Source organism: Parastagonospora nodorum, assembly GCF_000146915.1.
Source record: "Parastagonospora nodorum SN15 chromosome Unknown scaffold_11, whole genome shotgun sequence".
Lineage (NCBI taxonomy): Eukaryota > Fungi > Ascomycota > Dothideomycetes > Pleosporales > Phaeosphaeriaceae > Parastagonospora > Parastagonospora nodorum.
In genome coordinates, this window is record NW_001884559.1 from 464007 (window position 1) to 489692 (window position 25686).

At 52.4% G+C, this 25686-nt stretch overlaps 11 protein-coding genes across 11 annotated transcripts; 6 read left to right on the forward strand and 5 right to left on the reverse strand.

Annotated features, from left to right (window-relative positions):
• Window positions 1-16: 16 nt before the first annotated feature.
• Window positions 17-521, forward strand: SNOG_07501 (hypothetical protein; the record flags this gene model as incomplete). Its single annotated transcript, XM_001797783.1, has 2 exons — window positions 17-52; window positions 111-521. 2 exons carry the CDS (start codon window positions 17-19, stop codon window positions 519-521), a joined length of 447 nt encoding a protein of 148 aa, XP_001797835.1.
• A 242-nt stretch (window positions 522-763) lies between these two features.
• On the reverse strand, window positions 764-1993 carry SNOG_07502 (hypothetical protein). Its single transcript, XM_001797784.1, has 2 exons — window positions 1439-1993; window positions 764-1385 (listed from the first exon to the last, which is right to left on the reverse strand). The coding sequence occupies exons 1-2, from the start codon at window positions 1897-1899 to the stop codon at window positions 1022-1024; spliced, it is 825 nt and encodes a 274-aa protein (XP_001797836.1). The 5' UTR covers window positions 1900-1993; the 3' UTR covers window positions 764-1021.
• A 1168-nt stretch (window positions 1994-3161) lies between these two features.
• SNOG_07503 (hypothetical protein) lies at window positions 3162-4363 on the reverse strand. The gene has a single exon (XM_001797785.1). It carries the CDS (start codon window positions 4238-4240, stop codon window positions 3266-3268), a length of 975 nt encoding a protein of 324 aa, XP_001797837.1. The 5' UTR covers window positions 4241-4363; the 3' UTR covers window positions 3162-3265.
• Window positions 4364-6046: 1683 nt separating this feature from the next.
• On the forward strand, window positions 6047-7545 carry SNOG_07504 (hypothetical protein; the record flags this gene model as incomplete). Its single annotated transcript, XM_001797786.1, has 2 exons — window positions 6047-6071; window positions 6263-7545. 2 exons carry the CDS (start codon window positions 6047-6049, stop codon window positions 7543-7545), a joined length of 1308 nt encoding a protein of 435 aa, XP_001797838.1.
• Window positions 7546-8271: 726 nt separating this feature from the next.
• Window positions 8272-8940, reverse strand: SNOG_07505 (hypothetical protein; the record flags this gene model as incomplete). The annotated part of the gene is made up of 1 exon (XM_001797787.1): window positions 8272-8940. One exon carries the CDS (start codon window positions 8938-8940, stop codon window positions 8272-8274), a length of 669 nt encoding a protein of 222 aa, XP_001797839.1.
• A 1218-nt stretch (window positions 8941-10158) lies between these two features.
• SNOG_07506 (hypothetical protein) lies at window positions 10159-13514 on the forward strand. The gene is made up of 3 exons (XM_001797788.1): window positions 10159-10374; window positions 10449-10728; window positions 10783-13514. Exons 1-3 carry the CDS (start codon window positions 10303-10305, stop codon window positions 13086-13088), a joined length of 2658 nt encoding a protein of 885 aa, XP_001797840.1. The 5' UTR covers window positions 10159-10302; the 3' UTR covers window positions 13089-13514.
• Window positions 13515-13833: 319 nt separating this feature from the next.
• On the forward strand, window positions 13834-15834 carry SNOG_07507 (hypothetical protein; the record flags this gene model as incomplete). Its single annotated transcript, XM_001797789.1, has 6 exons — window positions 13834-13879; window positions 13935-14231; window positions 14286-15221; window positions 15335-15433; window positions 15502-15703; window positions 15729-15834. 6 exons carry the CDS (start codon window positions 13834-13836, stop codon window positions 15832-15834), a joined length of 1686 nt encoding a protein of 561 aa, XP_001797841.1.
• Window positions 15835-16395: 561 nt separating this feature from the next.
• Window positions 16396-16625, forward strand: SNOG_07508 (hypothetical protein; the record flags this gene model as incomplete). The annotated part of the gene is made up of 2 exons (XM_001797790.1): window positions 16396-16463; window positions 16529-16625. The coding sequence occupies 2 exons, from the start codon at window positions 16396-16398 to the stop codon at window positions 16623-16625; spliced, it is 165 nt and encodes a 54-aa protein (XP_001797842.1).
• A 385-nt stretch (window positions 16626-17010) lies between these two features.
• SNOG_07509 (hypothetical protein) lies at window positions 17011-21202 on the forward strand (the record flags this gene model as incomplete). Its single annotated transcript, XM_001797791.1, has 3 exons — window positions 17011-17435; window positions 17628-20935; window positions 20991-21202. 3 exons carry the CDS (start codon window positions 17011-17013, stop codon window positions 21200-21202), a joined length of 3945 nt encoding a protein of 1314 aa, XP_001797843.1.
• Window positions 21203-21584: 382 nt separating this feature from the next.
• Window positions 21585-22943, reverse strand: SNOG_07510 (hypothetical protein; the record flags this gene model as incomplete). The annotated part of the gene is made up of 3 exons (XM_001797792.1): window positions 21585-22207; window positions 22313-22580; window positions 22617-22943. The coding sequence occupies 3 exons, from the start codon at window positions 22941-22943 to the stop codon at window positions 21585-21587; spliced, it is 1218 nt and encodes a 405-aa protein (XP_001797844.1).
• An 888-nt stretch (window positions 22944-23831) lies between these two features.
• Window positions 23832-25187, reverse strand: SNOG_07511 (hypothetical protein; the record flags this gene model as incomplete). Its single annotated transcript, XM_001797793.1, has 1 exon — window positions 23832-25187. The coding sequence occupies one exon, from the start codon at window positions 25185-25187 to the stop codon at window positions 23832-23834; it is 1356 nt and encodes a 451-aa protein (XP_001797845.1).
• Between the last annotated feature and the right edge of the window lie 499 nt (window positions 25188-25686).

Genomic DNA, 25686 nt, shown 5'->3' on the forward strand with positions numbered 1-25686 from the left:
CATATACACCACCACAATGGCTTCCACAGACGCCACAGCCGAGCGCGAGGAAGTAAGCCTACGCTTCCCAAAAACTCGCGAACGGTTCTCCCATACTAACAAAATAAAAGCGCCTCAAATCCGCCCTCTGGTACACAATCGGCCAATACATTGATGAAGAATGCCTAACCTCGGACCTCAACGCGACACCACAATTCATCGGCGCATTGACCGAACTCGTTTACACGCAAATCGGTATCCTCAACCCCCACCACCAATACCCCCCATACCTCCACCACCCGCTAATTCATATCCAAGCAAACACCTCCCACGACCTCGAAGTCTTCGCCAAACACGCGGGCCGCAAGGCGATTAATACCGACGATGTCATGCTGTTGACACGCCGCAATGATGCGCTGGAGAGTATGTTGAAGGGCGAGTTAGAGAGGATGCAGAGCGCGGAGGGGAGGGGGGATGTTGGGGGTGGGGAGAAGAAGAAGGGGAGGCCAGTTGGGAAAGGGAAGGGAAAAGCAAAGGCATAGAGGTGGATTGGGGGCGTTCTGGCGTTCCGGTGGACATGATATATGATACCCAATGGTTTGAGCAATGGAAACAATCATTCGAGCAGTGGAAGACGGTGCAAAACCAATGCGAACCGCACGAGGCTGTAAATTTGGCGATTGTCATTCACCACGAGCCCTAATACTGTATTTTATGTGCGGTATTTTAATGGCTGTGGCTATCAAGGTTACAATACGGCAAACTGACGCAAGTGCGGCAATATAAATAAAAAAATTCATTTGAAGTATATATTCTCGTATTAGGTATTAGGTTCATAACTAGCGTATCATACAACAATCTGTTTCCATGGCACCACTCTCATCCATTCCGTCTGATAACGTGGTATAATGCGTAATTCGTAAATAGCCTCCAGTAAAAGATACCTCACTGAGGCATTGTCATTCGTATCCAGTTTCATCGTCTACCAAGCCATGCTCAATCGCGGCGGATGAGCCAATGGCAGCCATCAAGGTCGAATAGCTTAGTAGTTGGTAGCAGGAGTCTGGTAAGTACCAGTAGGCGCGGTGTGGTATCCACCGTTCAAGGTGCCCGTCTTGTGGTGGTCATCAACACAGTTGGCATGGGGCACGCCGACAGTAGAGCCGGTGTAGGCAGTGTCGTGGCTGGGGCGAACGTCATGAGCAGGGACAGCAAGACCACCAGCGGCGACAGGGGTAGCGGCAACTTCGGGGTCTTGGAGACCGCGGTTGCGCTGGTTGCGCTGCCAGAACTTCATGCCGGAGCCCTTGGTGTAGCCGTTGGAGGGGCCAGGACCGTAGCGCTTCTCCTTCTTGTGGTGCTTGGTCATGAAGAGCTGGAAGGGGATGGAGATCAGGAAAAGGAAGCTAGTGAGGAATTAGTAAGGGGTGGGAATGTAGGGAGTAGGAGGAAGACTTACGCTCCGACAATGGAGACGGCGAAGCAGGCGGTGTTGAGCTTGCAGATGGATCCGAGCGAGGCGGAGTAGGTGATCTGGTTGTCGAAGCCGTCCTTGGAGTTCTCGTCTCCGTTGCCGAGAGGAGTGTTGACGTATCCGGAGCATGAGGATGCACCGTCGCGGGTAAGGACTGCAATGGCAATCATACCACCGCAGCAGAGGAGGTCAAGAAGTATGCCGAGAAGAGCGAAGAACTTCTTTCCGCCGAGGCAGCATGTCAACAGGACAGCGAAGATGGTGTAGAGGACAACGGCGCCCGAAATACCCTCGACGGCCTGCTGCCAGCGTGGGATGGTGACATCGCGGTCAGCCTGGACAGCCAGGAAGTACGAGTAGATTCCGAGGATGAGTCCAGCGCAGCAGAATGCGAGCGCATAGATGAGCGTTGAGCCAAATCTCAGGATCACGCCGCCAACAGCCATTGTGAAGGTAATGTGTATATCACAAAAAAGAAGTGAAGAAAAGCTTTATGATGAGCTTGCAAGGTGGGCAGTAATTAGTTGTGAAGTTCGTTTCGATAATGGGACATCAATTAAGCCAGGCGCAAGGGATGATTTATGTCTTACCACAACTTTCCGACAGCTGCTATGACGACAGCCTCGCGGCTGCAATCCTTCCTTGTTCGCAAGACGCAGGTCGGCGTCGATCTCTCGGCTGTGGCTGATGCGACGTCATCTGCTCAACTTATTCCAAACTGCAACCAACCACGCCGCCTGGAAAATCGCCGACGGCTTCACATCTAGCGGCTAAACCTCTGCGCCAACGCCAAACCAAGAAAACTCACAGCCCTGAGATCATCCCGCTCGCCCTCTTTCTTTGCCAACAGGGAAATTAATCCTGCCCATGACATGCTGTCCGAGCCACACCACATCGGACACACGCGCGATGTGGATGCCCCTTGCAGTGGTCGAGACTGTAAAGGACCTGGGGCGTGGCCATCGGATCGACGGCATCAAGATTCTGACTGCGTTCGGCTGCTGCCGAGAGTTATACGAGTGTGCACCCACTTTGTGAAAGGAACGTCTGGATTGTGCTCTGGACACTGTCTTGATGCAGACAACGTTTGGAAGAAAGACAGGCTCGAGTCCAGTGCCCATGTCGCACAGCCTGCAACACCGCCTCGTCGCAATGACGATGTCTTCCGCGCACTTCCTTACTGTCATCGCGACAGCCACGCTTGACGTCGACCTGTCTGACGTGTGCAGACCCTGCATTGCACAAGTCGTGCTGTTAAAGTTCCCCCGGATCGACCTCCGCATGACGCTGTGCAGTAGCGTTGTCTGTTGTTGTTGACATTGTCGGAATACCTGCTGTCCGAGTGGACGTGAGCTGCTTAAGTCATGGCAGCGTCCAATTTCCAAGGAAGTTTGGTAGACACCATGTTCGACCCGTCGGTTTCATGGGCAAGCACGTGAAGCGACAATCAAGCTGACTGCCGACATTGCGATGTCATTCGAGTCTAGCGGTCAACGCCATCTTACCGTCGTACCGCAGATACCTGCGGGCCGTCATGCACAAGTCTTGCTGCCAATTCAAATACCAGCGCGTCAACGTCAGACTGCCAAACATGACGCGAACTACAGTCTGCATCCAGCTGATATACCCGCTGGAAAGCAATAGCAGGACCCCTACTCGAGTCAATCGGCGATGAGCAGCATTAGCACATTTAAAGTTAATTCGAAGATTTGAGATGAGCAAGTAATGGGTGTATTGAAGAAGGTAAAAGGTATATGTACAAGAACGTCAGACAGAATAGCCTACATCATCCGGTCGATCCCTCCGCAACGCTTAGAAAGCACGAGCATGGCGGCGCGCCTTGGTAGAAGAGCCAGCCTTACCCTCAAGCCAAGCAATGAAGGTGTCGAGGGAGAAAGTAGCAGGCAGAGCGCCATTGTTACCAGCGCCGGATGAAGGAGCAGGGCTCGAAGAAGCGACGGGAGAAGGTGTGGCCTCGGCGACAGCAGATGCGGCCGGGCTGGGGACAGCAGACGGGCTGGCACTGACTGAAGGCACAGCGGGAACAGTCGAGTTGGAAGGCTTAGGGGCGGAAGGGGTAGTAGGAGCAGAACCGCCAGATCCAGCACCGCAAGACGCAACGGGTCCACCAGGCGCCTTGTAGGTGGTAGCGTCGTAGCCGTTGTAGTAGTTGGGGATGTAGATGTTGGCATCGTCCTTCTTGTACGCGCCAGGAATCGAGATGGTAGGGCCGCAGGAACCGCTGCCTGTGCCAGCGACCTTGAGCTGTGCGCAGCCAATGTAAAACTGACCACCGCCGAGGGTCTGGGAGGAATGCAGGGCAAGCATCTCGGAGCGGAGTAGGTACTGTCCGCTGGCAAGGCCAGTAGGCAGCTTGAATTCATGGGTCATGTTGTTCGCGCCCATAACCTCGCTGGCCCACTTTCCGCTGGCATAATCAAGCTCATCGATCTTGAACCAGCCATCGCCTTCACCAGTAGCAGTCGCAGCATCGTCGACTGCCTTGAGGTAGTGTGTGATGGGACCTGGGTGGCCGGACTGGTCCCACTGGACCTTGATGGCGTCACCAGCGCTGGCATCGAGGGTCTTGACAGCAGCCCCGTTGGTGGACGGAACATTGCAGGCCATGTCGTTGCTCGTCACATCAACCACCGGGCTGTTGCTTGGTGGCATCCGGATGCCGGCCTGGTTGCCAGCAGTCACATCGTTGATCCAAATCTGGTGGAAGTTCTGATGAGCCGAGACGGCAGAGATGAGAGCGGTGGTAAGGAGTGCCTTGGAGAACATCTTGACGTTTGAAAGAGCTGTGGATGTGCTGATCTGTACAGTGATTGTGGTTGAAAGTGATCCCGGATCACGTTGAATGAATGTAAAGAGTGAATGTGGTATCGAAAGAATGAACGTTGAAAGAAGGGCTGGCCTGTTGGAATGATGATTGTACACCAGACCGACGCTCTACATCTTATATACAGTAAGATGCGATTCAGCGCGCGCCTACAATAATTCTTCCGGTCTGAAGGGTTGACACATGGGTACCTGCATCAGCCGTGCGCGCTTACTGTGAGCAGTATGCACACCGACCCGAGGCGCGCTCCAGGTACTATACTTGAGTGCCATCCTTACCCAGACGAGGATAGACGTTCTCGAAAATTGTTGAAAAGAGATGAGTGGTTCGCTGTGTGGAGACACTGTTGTTTTGAAACTCGACTCTTCCGGAATAGCGAATTTCATGCCGCATACCTTAGCGCTACGGGTCGTTTCAAACACCACTTCGCAAGCGAGCGCTTGTCTATGTGATGAACACCATGCTAAGAAAATTCATGCCTGCGCCCTTTATACTAATAGTCTTTGCGTGTTGTTCATGCTTTCCGGCGCGACTATGCGAACATCGAAAAAAAAGCGATAAGGAGGAACAAGAAATGAGATGAAGTTGACGAAATTCGAGATGAATCGTCTGGAAGGATGCCCCACCCAAGGAGATCAAACGTGGGATTCATTGATTTTTCCGTGGCGCTGCACGTCTTGACGCGCGCGCGGGCTACATCAGTAGAATGAAGAGCGACAGCTCGAGACGCCGCTGTGGATCGCTGCGCTTATGATAAATCATTGGATTGCAGGTTGTGATGCAGTTGTGCTCGAACGACTCTGGGCGGAGGGTGTAGCCGTAAATAGCGCCTTGGTCTTGGTGTCCCTGGTCTTACTCCGTCAGGGCGGCAGCGGTCTTCAGCTAAACAAGAGACTCAATATGCATGCGAAATATATGCACGAATGCCTCAGCATGCGGACAGAAACCGATTGAGCTGAGCAGTGCGCAGGTTCATAGGACAGCTCGATGACCCCGCCGCAGGACCTCGTGAGTAAGCCGCAGGTGGCGTAGTAAGCTGCGGAACAGTTGCTGCGCACCTACTGATAAAATCACACAACCACTTCTCAGTGTCTCGATCTTTGCTACCTCTGTCTTCACACAGGGACGTGTTTGAGATTTCAAGACCGCACACGGTACTCGAGTGCTCAACATATTCATACTTGCCTCACACAGCAGCTCACACACTCATGGATTCACAAACTATAGACCTGGATACGATATTCAATGACCATAGGTGTGTGGACGCGCCATCAAAACGGATACCTATGAGTGTAATGAGGCGAGGTGTCGAAGCCCATTGTCCAGTTTGTCGCTTCATCTCAGCCTGTATTGACTGGGCTGTACCGGATTTTATGGCGTACAGAGATGCTGATTACATACACCTTGAGCCAGGGGGCGTATTAAGGATTTTGAATGAGCAGGCTCAATCTCTGTGCTGCTTGGAGCCGTTCCGGCCCAATAGTAAGCTGATAGATTACTTGTATGGTATGGACTAATGTGTACAGCTAGTACTGATTATGAATCCACAGACCATACAGGGGCAACAGCAAGAATACTTCCTGGTACAACGTCCTCTGCTCAAACGTTCGCAACTATCGAGGCATGGCTCATGAAGTGCGACTTGAAACACGTTAAATGCGCAGAGCAAAGCTCGAGGACCGCTGGGAATCCGCCGAAAGGCATTAGGCTCCTCGAGATCAAGAGAGACACTTTGTTGCTTATCGAACATGTCCAGGACCTACCATCTACCAAGTACGCCTGTCTTAGCCATTGTTGGGGTTCTGGTGAAGGTGTGGTGAAAACGTTCGCAAAGAATCTACAAGCCCACCTGTCGATTGGAGTTGAGCTAGATTCACTTCCACTTACTTTCAAAGATGCCGTGGACACATGTCGACGCCTTTGCATTGACTATCTTTGGATTGACAGTCTCTGCATCATACAAGATAGCGATGAAGATTGGCGCTTTCAAGCTGCTTTGATGGCTGATGTGTACGAAAACGCACGCGTTACGATCGCCGCAGCCGCTGCGCACGATCCTGGAAAAGGTTGCTTCCAAAAGACACATCGGTCTTGCCTGGGTCAGCCGCTGCCGGAGTATCCGGGCGTGTGCATTCGCTGTATGCCAGAACGCCCTTCGGAATCTGCTACACAGTGGCCTTTACAGCTGCGGGGCTGGGTATTCCAGGAGCTGTGCCTCTCTCCGAGAATTATACACTTTGGCACCCAAGAGGTTGAATGGCAGTGTCGATCAACATATGAACGCGAAAGCCGACCAAACTTGAAACCGTATAACTTTCCATGGATCGTATACTCTCCTGATTTCTTCCGTACCCCAGTTGCTAAATTGCTACATGAATGGCACGTCACTGTCACCGCATATTCTTGGCGGGCTCTTACGTTTCCAAAGGATCGTCTACCAGCAATTGCAGCGATGGCCACACGCATGCAAGAGTGCAGACCTAGGGATCGTTACCTTGCAGGTCTATGGCAGTCTTCCCTCTGCTTCGACTTGATGTGGTACACTAATGATCAACCTGGCGGCACGTGTGATCCAGCTACCATAGAAATCATGATCGCTCAGCGCATCGAAGACTATTCAAGCTCAGACCGCATTGGAGTACCCTCATGGTCATGGGCATCCACGCCACGCGGTGTAAGGTGGTGGTACAATGCCACATTCGAAATGCTTAGCAATGCCGAAGTGCTCGATATTTCATACAGCATACGGGGTCCAGAGGTGTCTGGAGAAATCCAAAACGCAGCCATAACCCTTCGTGCTCCGCTGATCAGCCTTGAGGGCATTCGCTGTGCTGATCATACGATTACTTGTGGCAGTCAAAGTTCCCAGCTTTCCTTTGCGCTAAATGAGCCACAGGCAGTGACAGCGGAGCATCTCGTCTATGACAAGTTTTACTGGGATACCCACGGATCCGAGAAGGGTTATCCTGCCCAGCAGGAGCTGTTCTTTCTCGTAATTGTAGTCAATACGTATCCAGGTCGTTGCGGTATGGAAGCAATTGTGCTTGGGCAGACTCAGCAACTGAACACATTCTGTCGCGTGGGCACGGTTGATCTCCGACTCAAAGACTGTTGGCTCGAAATGTGTGCGTGGGAGAGGGAGGGCAGGGAGGTTTGGGATTATCCGGAAGACAGACAACAAGTGTACCAGAAGACTCTCATTTCGATGCTCGAAAATACGGAGACACGAATCATCACGCTAGTATAGTTACTGGTCTTTGCAGGTCTGCTATCGGCGCGTAAACGTCAAGACCACATATCTGATCAACGTCACGAGCTATACGAAATACCCGACCATCATACCATTGCGTGTAACAAATTCACTATACACGCCTCTCATTTCTCTCCGATTATCGTTAGTCAACCTCCGACAATATCTTAAAACAATTGCTATATCACCAACTTTTAAAATCGGACAAGAAACACGAGAATTTCATCTGACTCCAAAAACTGCGACAGATTCAGCTGCTTTCTAGGTAGCGCTTGTCCAGCACTAGATTCAATACCCGGCAACCCAGCATGCGAAAATCACAGCCGACAAACTTGTCGGTTTACGAATTGCACCGAGCATGAAATTGTCGACTCAGCGATACCAACATACCATACCCAACGACAACGAGGCTTACTGACCAGCTCATGCACGTAACATCTAGTAGTGTTTGACGAGGTGTCAAATGAATCAAGTGAGCGAATTTGAAAAAAAAAACATTCAAGAGTAGCGAGAAAGCACCTTGCAAGATACGCGCATGAAAATCACGTTCCTCTGTTATCATACTGTCGCTTTGATCCTGCATCACACTGTACAATTTGCATAGTCTCATGCGCGCATATTCCTGTCACATCGTCCGTAGCAAATTAAATATCTATTCAAGTTTCTACATATTGTGAGTATCTTTGCACCTCCACCACCCAGACTAACCAACCCCAACGCCCATCAATCTCGAAAAACCGTAACAAACCCCCTCTTCACCCCTTTAGCCCCAACATCCACATCCGGAAACCCCGTCTGCGCAAGATGCATCCGCCCCGTATACGTCGAGCTCGCCGTCGGCGCCACAGTGACCGTCGAATCCGACGTCGCCGTCACGCCTACCGTTCGTGTCCTCGGCGCCGGCGTCGGGATCACAGCAGCCGTCTCCGTCACGCCCCGCAGAACATCTCCGTTGATGTAGACTTTGATCTCTTGGGCTGGCTGAGTCGATGCGGTGGGGTGCATGATGCTGAGGAAGCGTGCGCCGAGCAGGATGGATGTGAACCAGAGGGTGGTGAGGAAGAATACGAGGGCGAGGAGCCAGGGGATGAGGATGCGCTTCTTTGGCCATTGGCGACGTCCGTAGGATCTACGGGGAAGGTGGTCGTAGAATTTGGATGCGGGCTCGATGTAGTGGGGGTGGTTAGGGTCGTCGTGGTCTGCTTTTGTAGGGGCGTCTTTTTCGGCGGGGATGCCTGTTATCGTGGCGGACTGGAAGTATGGGTTGTTTGAAGTGCTGTCGGTATGAAGGTATTGCTGGTTCTTGAAGGATGACATGTAGGATGGTGCTGGAGATGTACGGAGCTCGATTGAAGCCATGTCGATAGATGATGCTCGTTCATTAAAAGTCATGATGATAAGAAGAAGCAGAGAACTTTGGAGAAAATGTTGAAGAGGACCAGCCTCAGAGAATAGATCGTCAAAAGGAAAAAAAAATGGGAGTAGGGAAAACTGGCAAACTGGTTGCTTCACTGTGCAGGATTGCAGAGATAAAGGCTGGAAATATGACATGTAGACAAAGACAACTACAGCTAGTTCAAGAAAACAACAACATTGTTTCAAGTTCGCTCTCTGCAGAGCACATCTCCTGCTGAACACAGCTCTTCAGCAGATGTTGTGGTGACGATGCTGTGTCATGGTTTGGAAGGCGCACATGCCGCAGGGAGTGACTGGTGCACGAGCGCCTTCCACGCATGCAGGGGCCAGAAGTTATGCGGGGTCATCCCAGTTGAGGAAGCCACCTCGACCACTGCTTCGATGACCGCATATGATTTTCGGTGATTGGGAGAACATGGTCGTGCCGAGTTCGCGAAAAGTGTCTTTTTCCATGAACACTTTGCCATGATGCATGAAAACATGTTTCGTGGGCAATCTCCACGTTATTACCAGGGATGTGAGATATAAGTCGTATTGCGACCGTGCAGTTCCCTCAACCTGGTTGCTGTAATCTACGATGACTATCTGTAGGCTCGTTGACCGAGCTCAGCGATATTACGCGTCCTCGGGGTGGTAACGTTTGGCGGAGCACGAATCAAGATGTGCGGGAAGGCGACGTTGGCTCCTGGATGTCGACAAGTCAACGACGAACAACGAGGGATAGCCTTACAGAGGTTCGGCAGTTTAGCGGCGGTGAGAGCAAGCATGGAATTTGGAGAGTGGCGTCGAGCCTTCGAGGTCACGAATCTGGGCCGTAGCCGTGCGGCAGACCGACAGGCGGCAGCCTAGCGGGTGTTTCATGTACAGTCCCAAACAGATGCTGCAATCGAACGGTTCGTGTAACAGTGTGCCATTTGGCCAGCTGGCATGGAGGGCGAAAGCATGTTTCCTTCAAGGGAACACATCGACGACAGACCAGGGCCCAGCTGGCGTGTAACGTGAATGCATTCCGGAGTGTAAGAGGAGAAGCCGACCCAATGGTAGATGAAGGCCTAATTTTGGTGTCCACGGGTGGCTCACCGTACCTTCCCTGACTACTTACGCTTCCTGGCCGCGGCATCGACCAACTAGCAGCTCCACCTTAATTCACACCTCCATGCTCAACATTCACCTCCCTTTCCTTCACAATCCCCCGCCTATGACCGCCTCACGAATGATTTGAACGCTGCATTCTAATCTCCTTAATTCCTACACCGCAGCGCCGCCGCACCCAAGTTCTGCGCTACCCCGAACGCCGCTTTCTCTGAGTGCACCATCTGGCATTCCGCAACATTCACAATGGCCGACACAAACAAGGCAGAGGAGAAAGACATCCGGCCGACGAGCTCACACAGCTCGGATAGAGAGGGTGTAAGTAGGAGTCCTGGAATAAACGTGGCCTGTACCGAGATATGCACACTTGCTGATTTTATGTGTTCCTGCAGGACGACTTTGAGGACGCATCGGAGATTACCCCTCGCCCCGACTCCCACTCCGAACGCTCACGATCCTCACGGTCGCTCATCAGCAGACCCGGCTCGTCGTCTTCCACCGCGCAAGATAGCAGAGCAGACTCGCCAGTCCCCGAAGTACCGAGCATACCCAGAAATGTAGACGGCAAAGCAGAGCCCGCCAGCGGGGATGCGGCGCCCACAAAATCGCCGCTGCTCACAGCACACCGGATATCCGTGACATCAGACATGGACGACGTGTCGCTGGACGGAGGTGCGTGCCTCCCTTCTTATTTGCAGCACGTGAAGACGGACTGACATTGTACAGAGGGCGCAAAAGCACTCCCAAAATTACCCCCGCGAGACTCCCGAGACTCAACCACAATGCAGGGCTTGTCCGGCCGCATGTCGCCCGTCAAGTTCCCTCCACCACCGCCGCCGCCTGCACAGGAGAAGCCTGCCCCACCACCCCCAGCCGGACGGAAACTGACTAGCCCCTTCTCGTGGCTGTCCCGGAACACCTCAAATAAGAAGGCCGACTCACCACCTGCGCCCTTGGCCGACAGAAGAAACACAAATGCTTCCGTAAACACACTTGGCAGCAACCCCGAACTCACGCTGAGCAGAATCGACGACGAAGGCGATATGCGGTCGAACAACCGGTCGAGCCAGGGCAGTCTGCGCGACCGATTCAAGTTCTTGAGGATGCGGGAAGAGGCTGGTATAACCATGGATGAGGGCATGACCGAGTCTGGCGAGGCTGGGCTTGTTGGCCGTACCACCAGCATCAACCTTGGAATTGGCAGCCCCACGGGCATCGCTGCAGACGACCACGCATCAGGACCGACAAGTCCAGCTGCTGGACCTACCCGACAACCGACAATCAACCCGGCTTTGGCTCCCGGTACCGCTGCAGGCTTTGCGTCTGGTCCTGCTGGAGATATCGCTGAGCCTGTAGACTGGGACCTGTGGCAGTCTGTTGTTAACGAGGGGCCGACCGCCATCGCACGCACCAGTTCCGAGGAACTCAGTCGTGCCATTGCCAACGGTATCCCTCAGGTCATTCGTGGCGTCATCTGGCAGGTCCTTGCGCAAAGTAAAAGTGAAGAACTGGAGGGCATGTATCGGGAGCTTGTTGCGCGGGGAACAGACAAGGAGCACATGACTGTAAAGACACCCAACACGAGCGCTCCAACCAATGGCAACGGAAGAGAGAAAGACTCCGTTGCTTCATCCTCCTCCTCAGTACACTCGGACGCCTCGACGCCCGCAACTACCAATGGAAGCTCAAATGCCCCTCTTCCATCACCATCAGTCACATCGGATTCGTTCGAAGATCCTCTCAAGGCGCAAGCAAGGCTTGCCGCCGAGCGAAAACAGAGCGCCATCGAAGTATCAAAGTTGGAGAAGACTATCAAACGTGATCTGGGTGCAAGGACGAGCTACTCCAAATACGTCATGGCAGCCGGTCTTCAGGATGGTCTTTTTGGCATCTGCAAAGCCTATGCCCTGTACGACGAAGCTGTGGGCTACGCTCAAGGCATGAACTTCATTGCCATGCCCCTATTGTTCAACATGCCAGAGGAAGAGGCCTTCAGCCTGTTTGTCACTTTGATGAACAAGTATGGCCTTCGCGACCTTTTCGTCGCGGACATGGCAGGGCTCCATCTTCATCTTTACCAGTTTGAGCGTCTTCTCGAGGAGTTCGAGCCCGCCCTCTACTGCCATCTTCGCCGAAGAGAGGTCAAGCCCCAACTCTACGCCACACAATGGTTCCTAACACTGTTTGCGTACCGCTTCCCTCTGCAGCTGGTGCTACGTATCTACGATTTGATTCTCAGCGAGGGCCTTGAGCTGGCCATCTTGAAGTTTGGCATCGTGCTTATGCAGAAGAACGCCGAAGCACTGCTCGGCATGAAAGACATGTCGACGCTTACGACCTTCCTCAAGGAGAAACTGTTCGATGTGTACATCGACAAGGCTCCCTCCGCCAACTCCATCTTGGAGAATGGTTTCTTCGGTTCAACGGCCGGTATCGACAAGGAGGTGTACCGCGCTGATATGCTCGTCAAGGACGCTGTCGCCATAAAGATCTCACCCGAGATGCTTAAGCAGTATACCGCAGAGTGGAAGGAACAACGGCGGATCGATAAAGATCGCGAGACTGAACTACACGGCCTGAAAGACAGAGTCGCATCTCTGGAGACGAAGGTGCGACTGCTTGAGAACCGTGCCGAGCAGTCCGACATGGAGCATGTTCAAGTCGCGTCTGAATTGATCAAGACCAAGGTTGAGAACGAGCAAATAGCAGAAGAGAACGAAACCTTGAAGACAAAGGTTGAGGAGCTGCAAAAGATCGTGGACACTCAAGCCGAGGAGGTCGAAGCGCGGCTGAAGAGCGAGATGGAGACAGTGATGCAGAAGAACATTGTGGTCCACAACGAAAACCGAGCTCTCGAAGAACAGATGGCAGAAATGGAAAAGGAGCTGGTGGCGGCGAAGATGGAGTGGGCAACCGTGAGTTTACTGCATGCATTCGGCAAGCAGCGAGCGTATCTAACACAAACGCAGATCAACGAAGAGCACGAGAAACTCACGCAAAAATGGAACAGCATCTCTAACATGATGAAGTAATCATGCTGAGTATTGTTCTGTTTATATACACGCTGAGATTGACTTGCGTTAGCAAGCCAGCGTCGTATCCGAGCACCATCTATTCGCCAACACGGAAAAGTTCATGATTTACATTTCATGTCAATATTCGCTGCCGTTCTCGCAGGACGCATTCGTTCGTCCTCTTTGCTTAGGCACGTTTGGAACCAGCGTGGTCCATCTACCACACGTTCATCTATACCCATGACATCGAAGACTCAACGCGTTACGATAAGTTTCTTTTTTTTCTGAATTCAAGTGTCTCTGGATAAGGCATAGGTGCTGGAGTAGTGCATGAAATGGTGTTTGGGTAACAATTTCGCGATATCGCTGTGACCGCGACGCAGCATCGTAGTGATAGTTTCTAGTTTCTAGTTATCATAGAATGATGAACCATTCAATTATGTTATTATCATAGCCTGTCTGCATTTGCATGACCGTTACGTGAATCTAATATCTCAACATACCGTGCTCGTTCATAAGTAAAGGTGACTGCGTCCACGTGACGCTGCCTTGTTCTCGACAAAAGTGGGGCACGCTAAGCAAGCTCCTTCGACGATCAATGGGCCAGGTCTTGCTTTTCCTTTGAGCGCACCAGACAAAGACCCGCCCACGACACAACACCGCGCACCCATCCTCAACTGCGGCGCAATATCCACTTGTCCCTCATCTGCTACAACCAGCAAGCCTTACCTCACTCCTCAGGTTGTCGCACAGCGCAGACGCCATGGCTGCCCCGGGACCCGACCTAAACGCCATTCTCGCGGCACTGGGTAGGCGCATTGTTGTTGTCGCTCATTTTTACACAACATACTGACTGCCATCTAGCTGCTGGAGGACACGGCACCCCATCCCAGACACCACAACAAGCCCCGCCCGCGCAGCACCCGCCGCCGCCGCAAATGCAGCAGCAGCAGCAAATGCCTCCAGGCTACCCAGGCGCGATCCCCGCCGCGTCTCCTCCCGCTATGCCTGGCTACAACTTCCCCCAGCCCACACACTCCGGTAGCCTCGACCTCAGCGCAATCAAGCCTGTCAGCTCCGGCTCTGTTAGCATCCAAGATGCGCTCGCGAAAGCGCGCGGTTTTGCAGCGCAGAAGGGTCTTGCCTTCGACCCCCGTCCAGGTACAGACCCGTGGGCTGGTATTGGTAACCCCTCGCAGACTTACCCTATGACAGCTCATCAAGAAGATCCCCGACTGGGCGGCCGACCATACAGGCGCTCCAGGTCACGGTCACGTTCGCCCCAGCGCCGAGATGGCGCGCGTGAGGGCTACAACCCTTACCGCGACGAGCGCCGTGATGAACGTCGAGGCGGTGGCTACGCACGTGAACGCTCCCGATCCCCTCCTAGACGTGAGACCTTTTCTCCGACGAACCAGCAGTATGGTGGTCGTACCTCCCCTCCCAATGACAACTCTGAGGTGATTCTCATTGATTCTTCGCTCGTTGGCCTTGTGATAGGACGTCAAGGTGAGAGTCTTCGTCGCATTGAACAGGAGTCAAATACTAGGATCCAATTCATCAACGGCCCTGAGGCCGGTCCGCAGCGTCAGTGTCGCATCACTGGCCAACCCAGCGCGCGCATCAGCGCCAAGCGAGAGATAAACCGCATCATTGAAGAGAATGGCGGTAACCCTGCTCGTGAGACTGGCCGCAATTCAAAGCCTGGCGCAAAGCCTGTCGGTCAGCAACAGCCTGCTCTTCGCGAAGGTGAACAATCGTCCCAAATCATGGTGCCTGATCGTACTGTTGGTCTTATCATCGGCCGTGGCGGCGAGACCATCCGTGATCTGCAGGAGCGCAGTGGTTGCCACGTGAATATCGTCGGTGAGAACAAGAGCGTGAACGGACTTCGCCCTGTGAACCTCATTGGAAGCCCTGCCGCTGCTGCCCATGCTAAAGAGTTGATCATGGAGATTGTCGACAGTGACACGAAGCAAATGGATGGATCGGCGCAACCTCAGCAAGCTGCACCTCAGCAGCAGGCAGGCAGACGTGATAACTTTGATCCGTACAGCGGAGCCGGAGCTGGTGCCGCAGCCGGCGCTGGTAACAAGATCAATGATAGCATGTTGGTCCCTTCAGACGCTGTTGGCATGATCATCGGTAAAGGTACGAAATAGCTCTCCTCCCACAACTGCTCGATGACATAACATACATGAAGGCGGTGAAACCATCAAGCAAATGCAATCAGAAACCGGATGCAATGATCAATGTCTCTCAAGCTTCTGGCGCCGATATTGAGCGTGAGATCGGTCTAGTTGGATCTCGTCAATCTATTGATGATGCCAAACGTGCCATCTGGGAGAAGGTCGACTCAAGTGGTACGTTATTTCTGCCTGACATTACTTTTTGCGTCAACTAACATCATTCAGCGCGAGAAGAATAACAGCTCGTCGACGTGACAACGGCAACGGCAATGCTAACGGTGGTTATGATAACAACTACTCACAACAGGCTCAGGCTCCACAGAACGGCTATGCTGGTGGCGGCGCGCCAGCTGCACAGCCTGCTGCTGCTGCCAATCCTGCTGGCGGTGCAGCTGCTGACCCTTATGCCGTCTATGGTGGTTACCAGAACTATCTCGCCATGTGGTATGCTTCGATCGCCCAACAACAGCCGCAAGGAGGGCAACCCCAGCCGGGACCTTAGACTGTCGCGTGTCCGCTTTGACGTTGAGCATGCTGCTGAGACTTCGTCGATTGATGCTTGCTTGCTTGCATGACCGCTGTTGGACCCTTGCTGCGCGTGGCATGACATGACGAAAACCTGGACGATCCTCGATTTCTTAATCTGCGCTATGACGGGCTCACTTTGATTGATCGATGAACTTGAGTGCGATGCCAAGCGATGCTATATCTCGGACCCCGACATACCCATTAATTGGCCTCGTCTCGCCTATGCAATACCTCTGCCGCCGTCACTGCTTCATCTGCTTGACATGCTTCTCGCTTGAGCTTCCATCGTCTTCTCGACTAGTGACTACACCCTGCGATGCTGGTAGACAATCTTCGACTACATCTTAAGCCATCGGGCATAGATTGTGACCGTACTTTTCATCTCTGCTGGGGTAGTCGAGCTTATTGCGTCGAGCTGCACGTCTTTGTTCTTCTATTTCGACACCATTGTTTCAATACGACACTTTCAAAGAACATACTTTGACTCTTTTCCCGGACAATCACGGATTTTTTACATCAAAAGCACATTATACGTTTCAGCAAATCAAGGCTAACGTTCTCTGGGCGAGAACAGGAGGATTGGCGCTGGACATTCCTGGGGGCTAACAATGGATTCTTTCGGGCAAGTACATGGCACTCAGTTTGGCCCTCTCGTCCAGTCCATCATGTCTATCTTGTAAGCACCATAGCAAACTAATCCCTACTTAAAACATCAATGTCTACCTTTGCGTGATACCATAGTACTACAGTGCTTGTTCCAGCAGACGGCTACCGCCATGTCCCTACACATGCGCGGCCCTCGCCTCCAAGAACCGGTCTCACGTGCCCCAGACGCTAGCATCGCACGCAGCAGGTGGGGCACGGGAGGAGGGGCAAAAGCCGCGAACAAACTAACGGCCATCGGCGAGCTCCTGCACACGGAACGACAGCATCTGGCGCGCGCCGTCAGATAAGACACAACATGTTGGTCGTGATTCGTCGACTTGCTTTTCCAGAAATCTAGTGCCGCGGTTCAGATCTCCTTGATACTTAGTTTACTCCGCTCGCTCGCATTTCTCCACAATGAAAGGGTCGTGAGCAAGCTTGAACCAGGTCTTCTGACATTCCTTCCGTGTGTGTACTTTGGTAGCTTGTGGCGAAAGAATTTCTGGTTGTGTTCGCAGTCTTTTCAACTTTGAACTTTAGACTTTTGTGAATCTTCTTTTCTTGTACAACCCAACACAATGGCTCCAGGTCTCGTCGTGCCCGAACCTGCTGTCCCTGCCTCCGCCACACGCTCACTCGCCGACATTACAGCTTCCTACGACGACACGCTACGCTTCTACCTCAATGGCACAAAAGTCACGCTCGACGCTGCGGACCCGGAAGTCACGCTGCTCGAGTATCTAAGGGGCATTGGGCTCACGGGCACGAAGTTGGGATGCGCGGAGGGAGGCTGCGGAGCCTGTACTGTCGTCGTGTCGCAGCTGAATCCCACCACGAAGAAGATCTATCACGCATCTGTGAACGCATGTCTAGCGCCGCTGGTCAGTGTGGATGGCAAGCATGTCATCACGGTAGAAGGGATTGGGAATGTCAAGAAGCCGCATCCAGCGCAGGAGAGGATTGCGGAAGGGGAATGGGAGTCAGTGTGGGTTTTGCACGCCGGGTAAGTTTGTTTGCTGTTAGATGAGATGGGGGGAGTTATTGACGGTGGGGATCTAGGCATCGTCATGAGTCTCTATGCTCTCCTACGTAACACGGACGTCCCGACCGAACACGAGGTTGAAGAAGCCTTCGATGGAAACCTTTGCAGATGTACAGGATATAGACCGATATTAGACGCCGCGCAGAGTTTCAGTGTGAAGAGTGGGTGTGGCAAAGCGTCGGCAAATGGCGGGAGTGGATGCTGCATGGAGAAGAAGGGCGCAAATGGAGATGGGTGTTGTAAGAGTGATGGCGCAGACGATCAGCCCATCAAGCGGTTTACTCCTCCTGGCTTCATCGAATATAACCCAGATACCGAGCTCATCTTCCCGCCACAATTACGGAAACATGAATTCAAGCCTCTCGCGTTTGGCAATAAAAGGAAGAAGTGGTTTAGGCCGATGACGGTGGAGCAGTTGCTGGAGATCAAGAGCGCGTATCCGTCTGCGAAACTCATTGGAGGTTCGACGGAGACGCAGATTGAGATCAAGTTCAAGGGCATGAACTACAACGCGTCGGTCTTCGTGGGTGACATCGCGGAACTAAGGCAATTCACGTTCCATGAGGATCATCTGGAGATTGGTGGAAACGTGGTGTTGACGGATCTCGAGCAAATTTGTGAAGATGCAGTCAAGCACTACGGCAGAATCAGGGGTCAGCCGTTTGCCATGATCCTAAAGCAAATTCGGTACTTCGCTGGAAGGCAGATTAGGAATGTTGGCACGCCGGCTGGTAATCTGGCGACGGCGAGTCCGATTTCAGATCTTAATCCGGTGTTTGTGGCGACGAATAGTACGCTGTTGGCGAAGAGCTTGAAAGAGACGACGGAGATTCCTATGGCGACTTTCTTCAAGGGATACAGACAAACAGCTCTGCCTCCTGATGCGATTATTGCCGGATTGAGGATACCAGTTGCAAGAGAAAAGGGCGAGTTCATCCGCGCGTACAAGCAGTCTAAGCGCAAGGACGACGACATTGCCATTGTGAACGCTGCGCTCCGCATCTCCCTAGACGATGCACACACCGTCGAGAGCGTCGACCTAGTCTATGGCGGCATGGCCCCAACCACCATCGGCGCGAAGAAAGCCATGGCCTTCCTCAAAGGCAAGAAGTTCACAGACCTTCAAACCCTCGAAGGCGTCATGGACAAGCTCGAAGAAGACTTTGACCTCCGCTTTGGCGTACCCGGCGGCATGGCGACATACCGCAAATCCCTGGCGCTCAGCTTCTTCTACAAGTTCTACCACGAAGTGCTCGCGGAACTACACGCAGAAGAAGTGGAGATTGACACGCAGGCGATCGGCGAGATCGAGCGCGATATCAGCAAGGGCGAGAAAGATGGCAAGGCGGCTGAGGCGTATAAGCAGAAAGAGGTGGGACAAAGTAAGAATCACGTCGCCGCGATGAAGCAGTGTACTGGCGAGGCGCAGTATACGGACGACATCCCGCTGCAGAGGAACGAGCTCTATGGATGCTTGGTGCTGTCGACAAAAGCGCATGCGAAGATTCTCAGGGTGGATGCGGAACCAGCGCTCAACGAGCCTGGCGTAGTATCCTATGTCGACCACAACGACGTCGCGTCTCCCGAGGCAAATTGGTGGGGCGCTCCAGCCTGCGACGAGACCTTCTTCGCCGTCGACGAAGTCTTCACCGTCGGCCAGCCGATCGGCATGGTACTGGCAGACACTGCGAAACACGCCGAGCAAGCCGCCCGCGCCGTCAAGATCGAGTACGAAGAACTCCCGGCGATATTCACCATCGAAGAGGCCATCGAGCACGAGAGCTATTTCCAGCACTTCCGTCACATCCAGAAGGGAGACACGGAGAAGGCGTTCGCCGAGGCGGATCATGTCTTCACTGGTACCGCGCGCATGGGCGGCCAGGAGCATTTCTACCTCGAGACGAATGCGTGTTTGGCGGTTCCTAAGCCGGAAGATGGCGAAATGGAGATCTTCAGCAGTACGCAGAATCCGGCTGAGACGCAGGCTTATGTCGCCAAGGTGGTGGGTGTTGCGGCTAACAAGATCGTCACCCGCGTGAAGCGTATGGGTGGAGGTTTTGGTGGTAAGGAGACGCGTTCGATTCAGCTTGCTGGTATTGTAGCGTGCGCGGCGAATAAGGTCCGTCGACCTGTTCGATGCATGTTGAATCGGGATGAGGATATTGCTACTTCTGGTCAACGCCATCCTTTCCTGGCTCGCTGGAAGGTTGCTGTCAACAAGGACGGCAAAATCCAAGCCCTCGATGCTGATGTCTTTTGCAACGGTGGGTGGTCACAGGACCTCTCCGGTGCGGTCGTCGAGCGCTCGCTTTCGCACATTGACGGTGTCTACTCTATCCCCAACATCCATGTCCGTGGCCGTGTTGCAAAGACCAACACCGTCTCCAACACTGCTTTCCGCGGCTTTGGCGGTCCTCAAGGCTTGTTCATCGCAGAGACGTACATCGAAGAGATCGCAGACCAGCTCAACATCCCCGCTGAGAGAATGCGAGAAATCAACATGTACAGCCCCGAGACCAACATGATCACGCACTTCAACCAAGAACTCAAGGACTGGTACGTCCCACTCATGTACAAGCAAGTCCAATCCGAATCCGCCTACTCCGAGCGCCGCGCCGCCATCACAGAGTGGAACAAAATCCACAAATGGAACAAGCGCGGCCTCGCTATTGTGCCCACCAAATTCGGCATCTCCTTCACCGCCCTCTTCCTCAATCAAGCCGGCGCCCTCGTCCACATCTACCACGATGGCTCCGTCCTTGTCGCCCACGGCGGCACGGAAATGGGACAGGGCCTGCACACCAAGATGACGCAAATCGCCGCTGAGGCCCTCAACGTACCCTTATCCAACGTGTTTATTTCCGAAACCGCTACTAATACTGTGGCGAATGCGTCGTCCACCGCTGCGTCCGCTAGTTCTGACCTCAACGGCTACGCCATCTGGAACGCGTGCGAACAGCTCAACTCGCGCCTCGCACCGTACCGCGAGAAACTCGGCAAAGACGCGAGCATGAAGGACATTGCACACATGGCCTACTTCGACCGCTGCAATCTCTCTGCCCAAGGCTTCTACAAGACACCTGACATCGGCTACGTCTGGGGCGCCAACACTGGCCAGATGTTCTTCTACTTCACGCAAGGCGTGGCCGCCGCCGAGGTCGAAATCGACACGCTGACCGGCGACTTCACCGTGCGCCGCGCGGATATCAAAATGGATGTGGGGCGCAGTATTAATCCCGCGATTGACTACGGCCAGATTGAAGGCGCGTTTGTCCAGGGCCAGGGACTCTTTACGACTGAGGAGATGCTGTGGCATCGCGGCAGTGGAGGCATCTTCACCAAAGGACCAGGGAATTATAAAATTCCTGGGTTCAGGGATATTCCGCAGATCTTTAATGTGAGTCTGTTGAAGGATGTCGAGTGGGAGAATTTGAGGACGATTCAGAGAAGTAGGGGTGTTGGTACGTCATCTTCCCCTGTCACGTTTTTGCGGGAGAGACACTGATTATTTCACAGGCGAACCGCCCTTATTCATGGGCAGCTGTGTCTTCTTCGCGATCCGCGACGCGCTCAAGGCGGCGCGAGCGCAGTTTGGAGAAAACAGCGTGCTGCATTTGCAGAGTCCGGCGACGCCTGAGAGGATCAGGATTAGTTGTGCGGATCCGATTCTTAAGAGAGCGTGGGTGGAGCCGCAGGAGGGGGAGAAGAGCTTCTTCGTTAGCATTTGAGGAATCATACACAACAACGACGAGGCGAGACGAAGCGGTGGTGCAACTCGGCATAGAGAATAGATGGAAGTCTGCAACAGCCTGCCTGCAGCTGAGCTCCGGATGGGTTGGGGAGACGTATAAGGAGGGTGGGAGTGGTGGATATACCAAAATACCGCAATGAAGCACTCGTTTAAAACGTGTCTGAAGAAGTGCTTCATGTCGCTCCGTGGGATCTGACTGGTGCTTCTTGGCTGACGGTATGTCATGACTAGTCAATTTTCACCTACGTCGCATTGATTTGTATGGTGACCACAGCAGTGTTGTCAATGATGAATTTTTTAGCGGTTCTTACAGAAATACTCCTACTCACACGCGCTCCTCCAAGACATCCACCTGTGTCTCATATCAATTGATGCTGGGCCTCTAAAATAGCCAGCCATTCGTCCAAATTGTCTCCCTGTTCATCGTCCAACTCGACGATCCTCATCCCTCTAGTGTTATGCACAACCAAGATCCAGTCGTCGGCAAGGAGTTCCTCTAGCTCCTTGCCTCGTGCCGCCTCATCGTCTGCCTCAACCATCGGCGGTGGTCGCATCGCCAGTATTGCATTTTCCCAGGGCCCAAAATCCGTCATATTCTCCAGGTCTACCACGGTCGGTCGCTGTCGGATGATCGGCTCAAGAGATACATAGAGCTCTGCTTGCTCGAGATCCATGAGTTCGACAAATCCAAGATACATATATTCCCGCAGGTAGTGGAAGACTTCGCGCCATGTACCTTGGGCCAATCGAATATCTGCGAGACACAGTATCGTCAGAGTCGCGTGGCATCTTTCCAAGCCTTCTACGAGGACATTTTTGGTGAGGGCCAAATCCCCGAGCGAGAGGCGCTGAAGTGTTGGATGATCGCGTAGACTTGATGGGATGCTGTACATTCCGGGGAACATACTGCCTCTCCCGTCGTACTCCAAGTCTCTCAGTTTGGGTGCGATAGTAAGGAGATCCAGCCAATTTATGGTTGGAACTATGGTGCCGGATAGTAATGAAGAACGATGATGGATCCCATGGAAGACGCTCTTTAAGCTCAGCTGATCAAGCTCAGCAAATACAGTCGCGCTTGCTGACATACGCAACAATAGATCTAAGGCCATTGGAACTGCAGGTATTTGTTTCCCTGGAACGTAACCGCAGCCTAGGCTCAAATTGTCAAGTTGCAGTTCCTTTGATGAAGAAATAGCCTGCAAAAAGTCTGTGATCACTTTGTAAAATCCATGATGGATCATCTTGAAAATCTTTATGCTTGCTCCTTCAGGTGCACATGGGCTCTTGATGCTGAGAGACTTCAGACTTGAAGGAGGATGTGTCACTACTCTTGCAAAGTCTGCTGCAAAAGTCCCCTTGATGATGTAGGCGTACGTAGGTACCTAATCAACGTTCCGTGAGGGCAGAACCCGATCAAATTGTAACGGCGGGAGTTTCGGACCAATTTCAATGTCGAGACTGCAGACAGATTCACGGAATATCGCATCGTCGAGGATATGGTGTGCAGTGTCGAAACCTCCAGGAACGATCCTCGCAACCAGGCGAAAGAAGAACTCCTTCCCAAAACGTATACGGGTTCTCTTCTCGAGCTCTTGACAAACTAGACGAAGCTGTTTGACGTCTTCTCGTTTGAAGTGCTTGGTAATGTGATGTTCAGGTAGTCCATCGATGACAATATCCAGCAGCTCGTTGGAGATGTCGAGTAGTGCGGGCGACATTGTGTATACAGTGTGTCTGAATGTAGCAGAAGTTCCAAGGCTCGCGCCGCGTGTATCATGTGAAGTGTCTGAAGCAGGTCTTCCTTGACATCAGTGAGTGTTGCAAAGCGAAAGCGATCACGCAAAACATACCTCGCTCAATTTCTGATTCTACTAGACAATTCGTGAGCTTACTTTATGATGTTAGCGCGAAATAATAGAGTGGTGAGCGGAAGGTGAGAGCAAGGAAGAAGTTTGTTGTGGTCGGGCGCGCCAGTTTTCAAGTGGAGTGTGGAGAGAGGAAAGAGCGGCTGTGTTCAACCCGGAACTCCGACAGCTTTGATGTACAATTGGCAAGAGTCACATCGGTTTTGAAATGACGTCTGTCTGGCTTCTACATGTGACCGCAAGGTCCGATCGCTGCCGAGCGCCCAAATCTATCGAGCCTCCAGGACAAAATATCAACACATTCGTGTGTTACCTGATGCTTCAGTGAATTCTATCGATAGACATTGTGGTATGCATCTCGACTCTAGCCAAGTGCATGGTACATGATGTAATCTGCAAGGTGTCAGTGCTGTAACACAAAACTAACGAGTCTATTCATTGTACATCCTGAGTAGGTCCTATACTTCAAACACGCTAATGATTAATTGCTGCGCGCCAGTGCGACGTCTAAAAAGTCATGAACGAGAGGCCAAGCTTATATTCTATCACGGGCGAACGCACTAGTGCGCACGTGAAGTGCAATGTAAACAAGCCAATCTCGGATGTTCGAGGGCCAGTGGATGTGAATACGTGAGATTGCAAAAGTGGGAATATTGAGTGTAAAAATGGTCGTATTGAATGGCACCGAGAACGGCGAGTAGTATGGAACATTTGAAATAACAGGTATATCCTTCACATACGTCAGAACCTCCAAAGTTCGTGAACGTGCTCAATGGACGAAACCCACGCAGTGACATCGTCCCCTTCTTCTGCGTCCAGCGTGATACGATACTCATTATAAAAGTCGCGCAACAACCAAACCCAATCATCAGCAAGAAGTTCTTCCAACTCTGCCTCTGCAGCCTTATACGCATCGTCTGGAGGGCCCCTCTTGCATGACAATTTCGCAACAGCGCAGTTCCAGTCGTCATCGCGTGCTCGCGCTGTCTCTGAATCGATGATCAATGGTCGCTCTTTGTTCACCAAGTAAAGCCCGAGCCTTCGGTCCCCTTGATATAAATCCTCTATTGCAAGGTAAGTGAGTTGGAGGTTGGCTCTCATCATCCTGAGGAGCGGGATCCAGGTGCCGGATGTCAGATTGATATTCCTCAGGCCAATTTCTTTCAAAGTAGCGCTCAACGTGAGGAGGTTCTCAGCGAGTAACGTCTCGCTAATGGCAAGGCCTGCAAGAACAATCTTCGTAAGCGCCCATCGTGGTAGTAAGTTTCTGGGAAGGCTGTCTAATCCTGGATATTTGGATACCAGAGGATCGCCCAGTCCTCCTCGATATTCCAGGAACCTTACTTTGGGCGCCAGAGCCAAGAAGTCGTCAAATGTGCGAGTTGCATCTCCTGTACTCGGGTGTTGTACAGGCTCAAGGGCATCTTCGTCGATGATCGTTGCCAGAGTAAGCTTATCCAGCTTGGAGAGAAACTTTGAGGTTTTTGGTATTCCTTGGAACATATATGTTGGTATTGGTAGTGCTTGAGGGCCGCCGACGCCCAACATCAGAACTTTCAACCGAAGTCCTTCATCTGAGAATGCAGTCGTGAGTATGTCTCTGAACGCCTTCTGCCAAGCAAGATTGATCTTTTCCTGGAGTTCCAACGATATACCCGAAGGGAGAGGCGGGCCGCATAGGTGCAGCGTCTCCAAGTTCGCGCAGTGTTTGAGGTGTCGATCGAATTCTCCCTTGAGACTATCGTCCATGATGAACTCGGTGAAATGCGTCCATGCACCAACATCCTCTGGCGAGAGATCGAGTTGAGCGAGGCAGATCGTGTACGCTTGAACAAATTCTTGAAATTCGGGGTTATCGTACATGTCCGGATAGTACTCGCCATCTTCTTTGACTTCTCGATAAGGTACATCTATCTTCACACCTCGGCAAAATTCACGCAAAAAGCGTCTCCGTGTTTTGGTTTCGATCGTCTGGCAAACTAGACGTAGGTTCATGAGGTCATCCCGATACTTCGCATTTGTTGGCCCGATGTTGGGTAGCTCGTGGATGATTACATTGAGCAGTTCTACAGGTAATTCGGCGAGCGTAGATACCATTGCGCTTTCGCTGACTGGTGAACTGTTCTCAAAGCTGTCTCCGTGTAAACGTCGTGTGATACCCTAGAATGCTGTGTCCGTTCGAAATAAGTACAATTCGTCTTGAAAAATAGGTGACACATACCTTGAAAAGATGCAGGTGTAAGACTACTACAGCACAGTACAAGCGGCGTGGACCAAACGACTTGAGAGAAAGTGGTCGTGCGTCTAGTCGAGAGAAATCTGTACTCAACCACCGTACTTCGATACTATAAAAACATCAGCCTCGTCGCGCCGACTGTTGTAGAAGACGTACCTTGCAGATATAGATATACAACAAGCAGAGCTCAAGCGTCATGTACCGAAATGCCTAGACGTGGGTACCCGTGCGGTCAGCGCAGATAAAGCTAACTGTAGTGTCGCACAGTCAGTGCTCCAGAATCTCAAGAGTCATTCAGTATCCCGAAGCGACGTATAATCAGCGTAAGACATACCTCGCAAGTAGGACTAGTATCTTGGT

Excerpts from the sequence above, each read along its gene's own strand:
- SNOG_07502 (XM_001797784.1), bottom strand. The coding sequence starts at position 1,899 with ATGGCTGTTGGCGGCGTGATCCTGAGATTTGGCTCAACGCTCATCTAT. Across the intron at positions 1,386-1,438 it reads GCCGTCTCCATTGTCGGAGC|CTTCCTTTTCCTGATCTCCA; the intron begins GTAAGTCTTCCT and ends ATTCCTCACTAG.
- SNOG_07503 (XM_001797785.1), bottom strand. The coding sequence starts at position 4,240 with ATGTTCTCCAAGGCACTCCTTACCACCGCTCTCATCTCTGCCGTCTCG.
- SNOG_07506 (XM_001797788.1), top strand. The coding sequence starts at position 10,303 with ATGGCCGACACAAACAAGGCAGAGGAGAAAGACATCCGGCCGACGAGC. Across the intron at positions 10,375-10,448 it reads ACAGCTCGGATAGAGAGGGT|GACGACTTTGAGGACGCATC; the intron begins GTAAGTAGGAGT and ends GTGTTCCTGCAG. Across the intron at positions 10,729-10,782 it reads CGACGTGTCGCTGGACGGAG|AGGGCGCAAAAGCACTCCCA; the intron begins GTGCGTGCCTCC and ends GACATTGTACAG.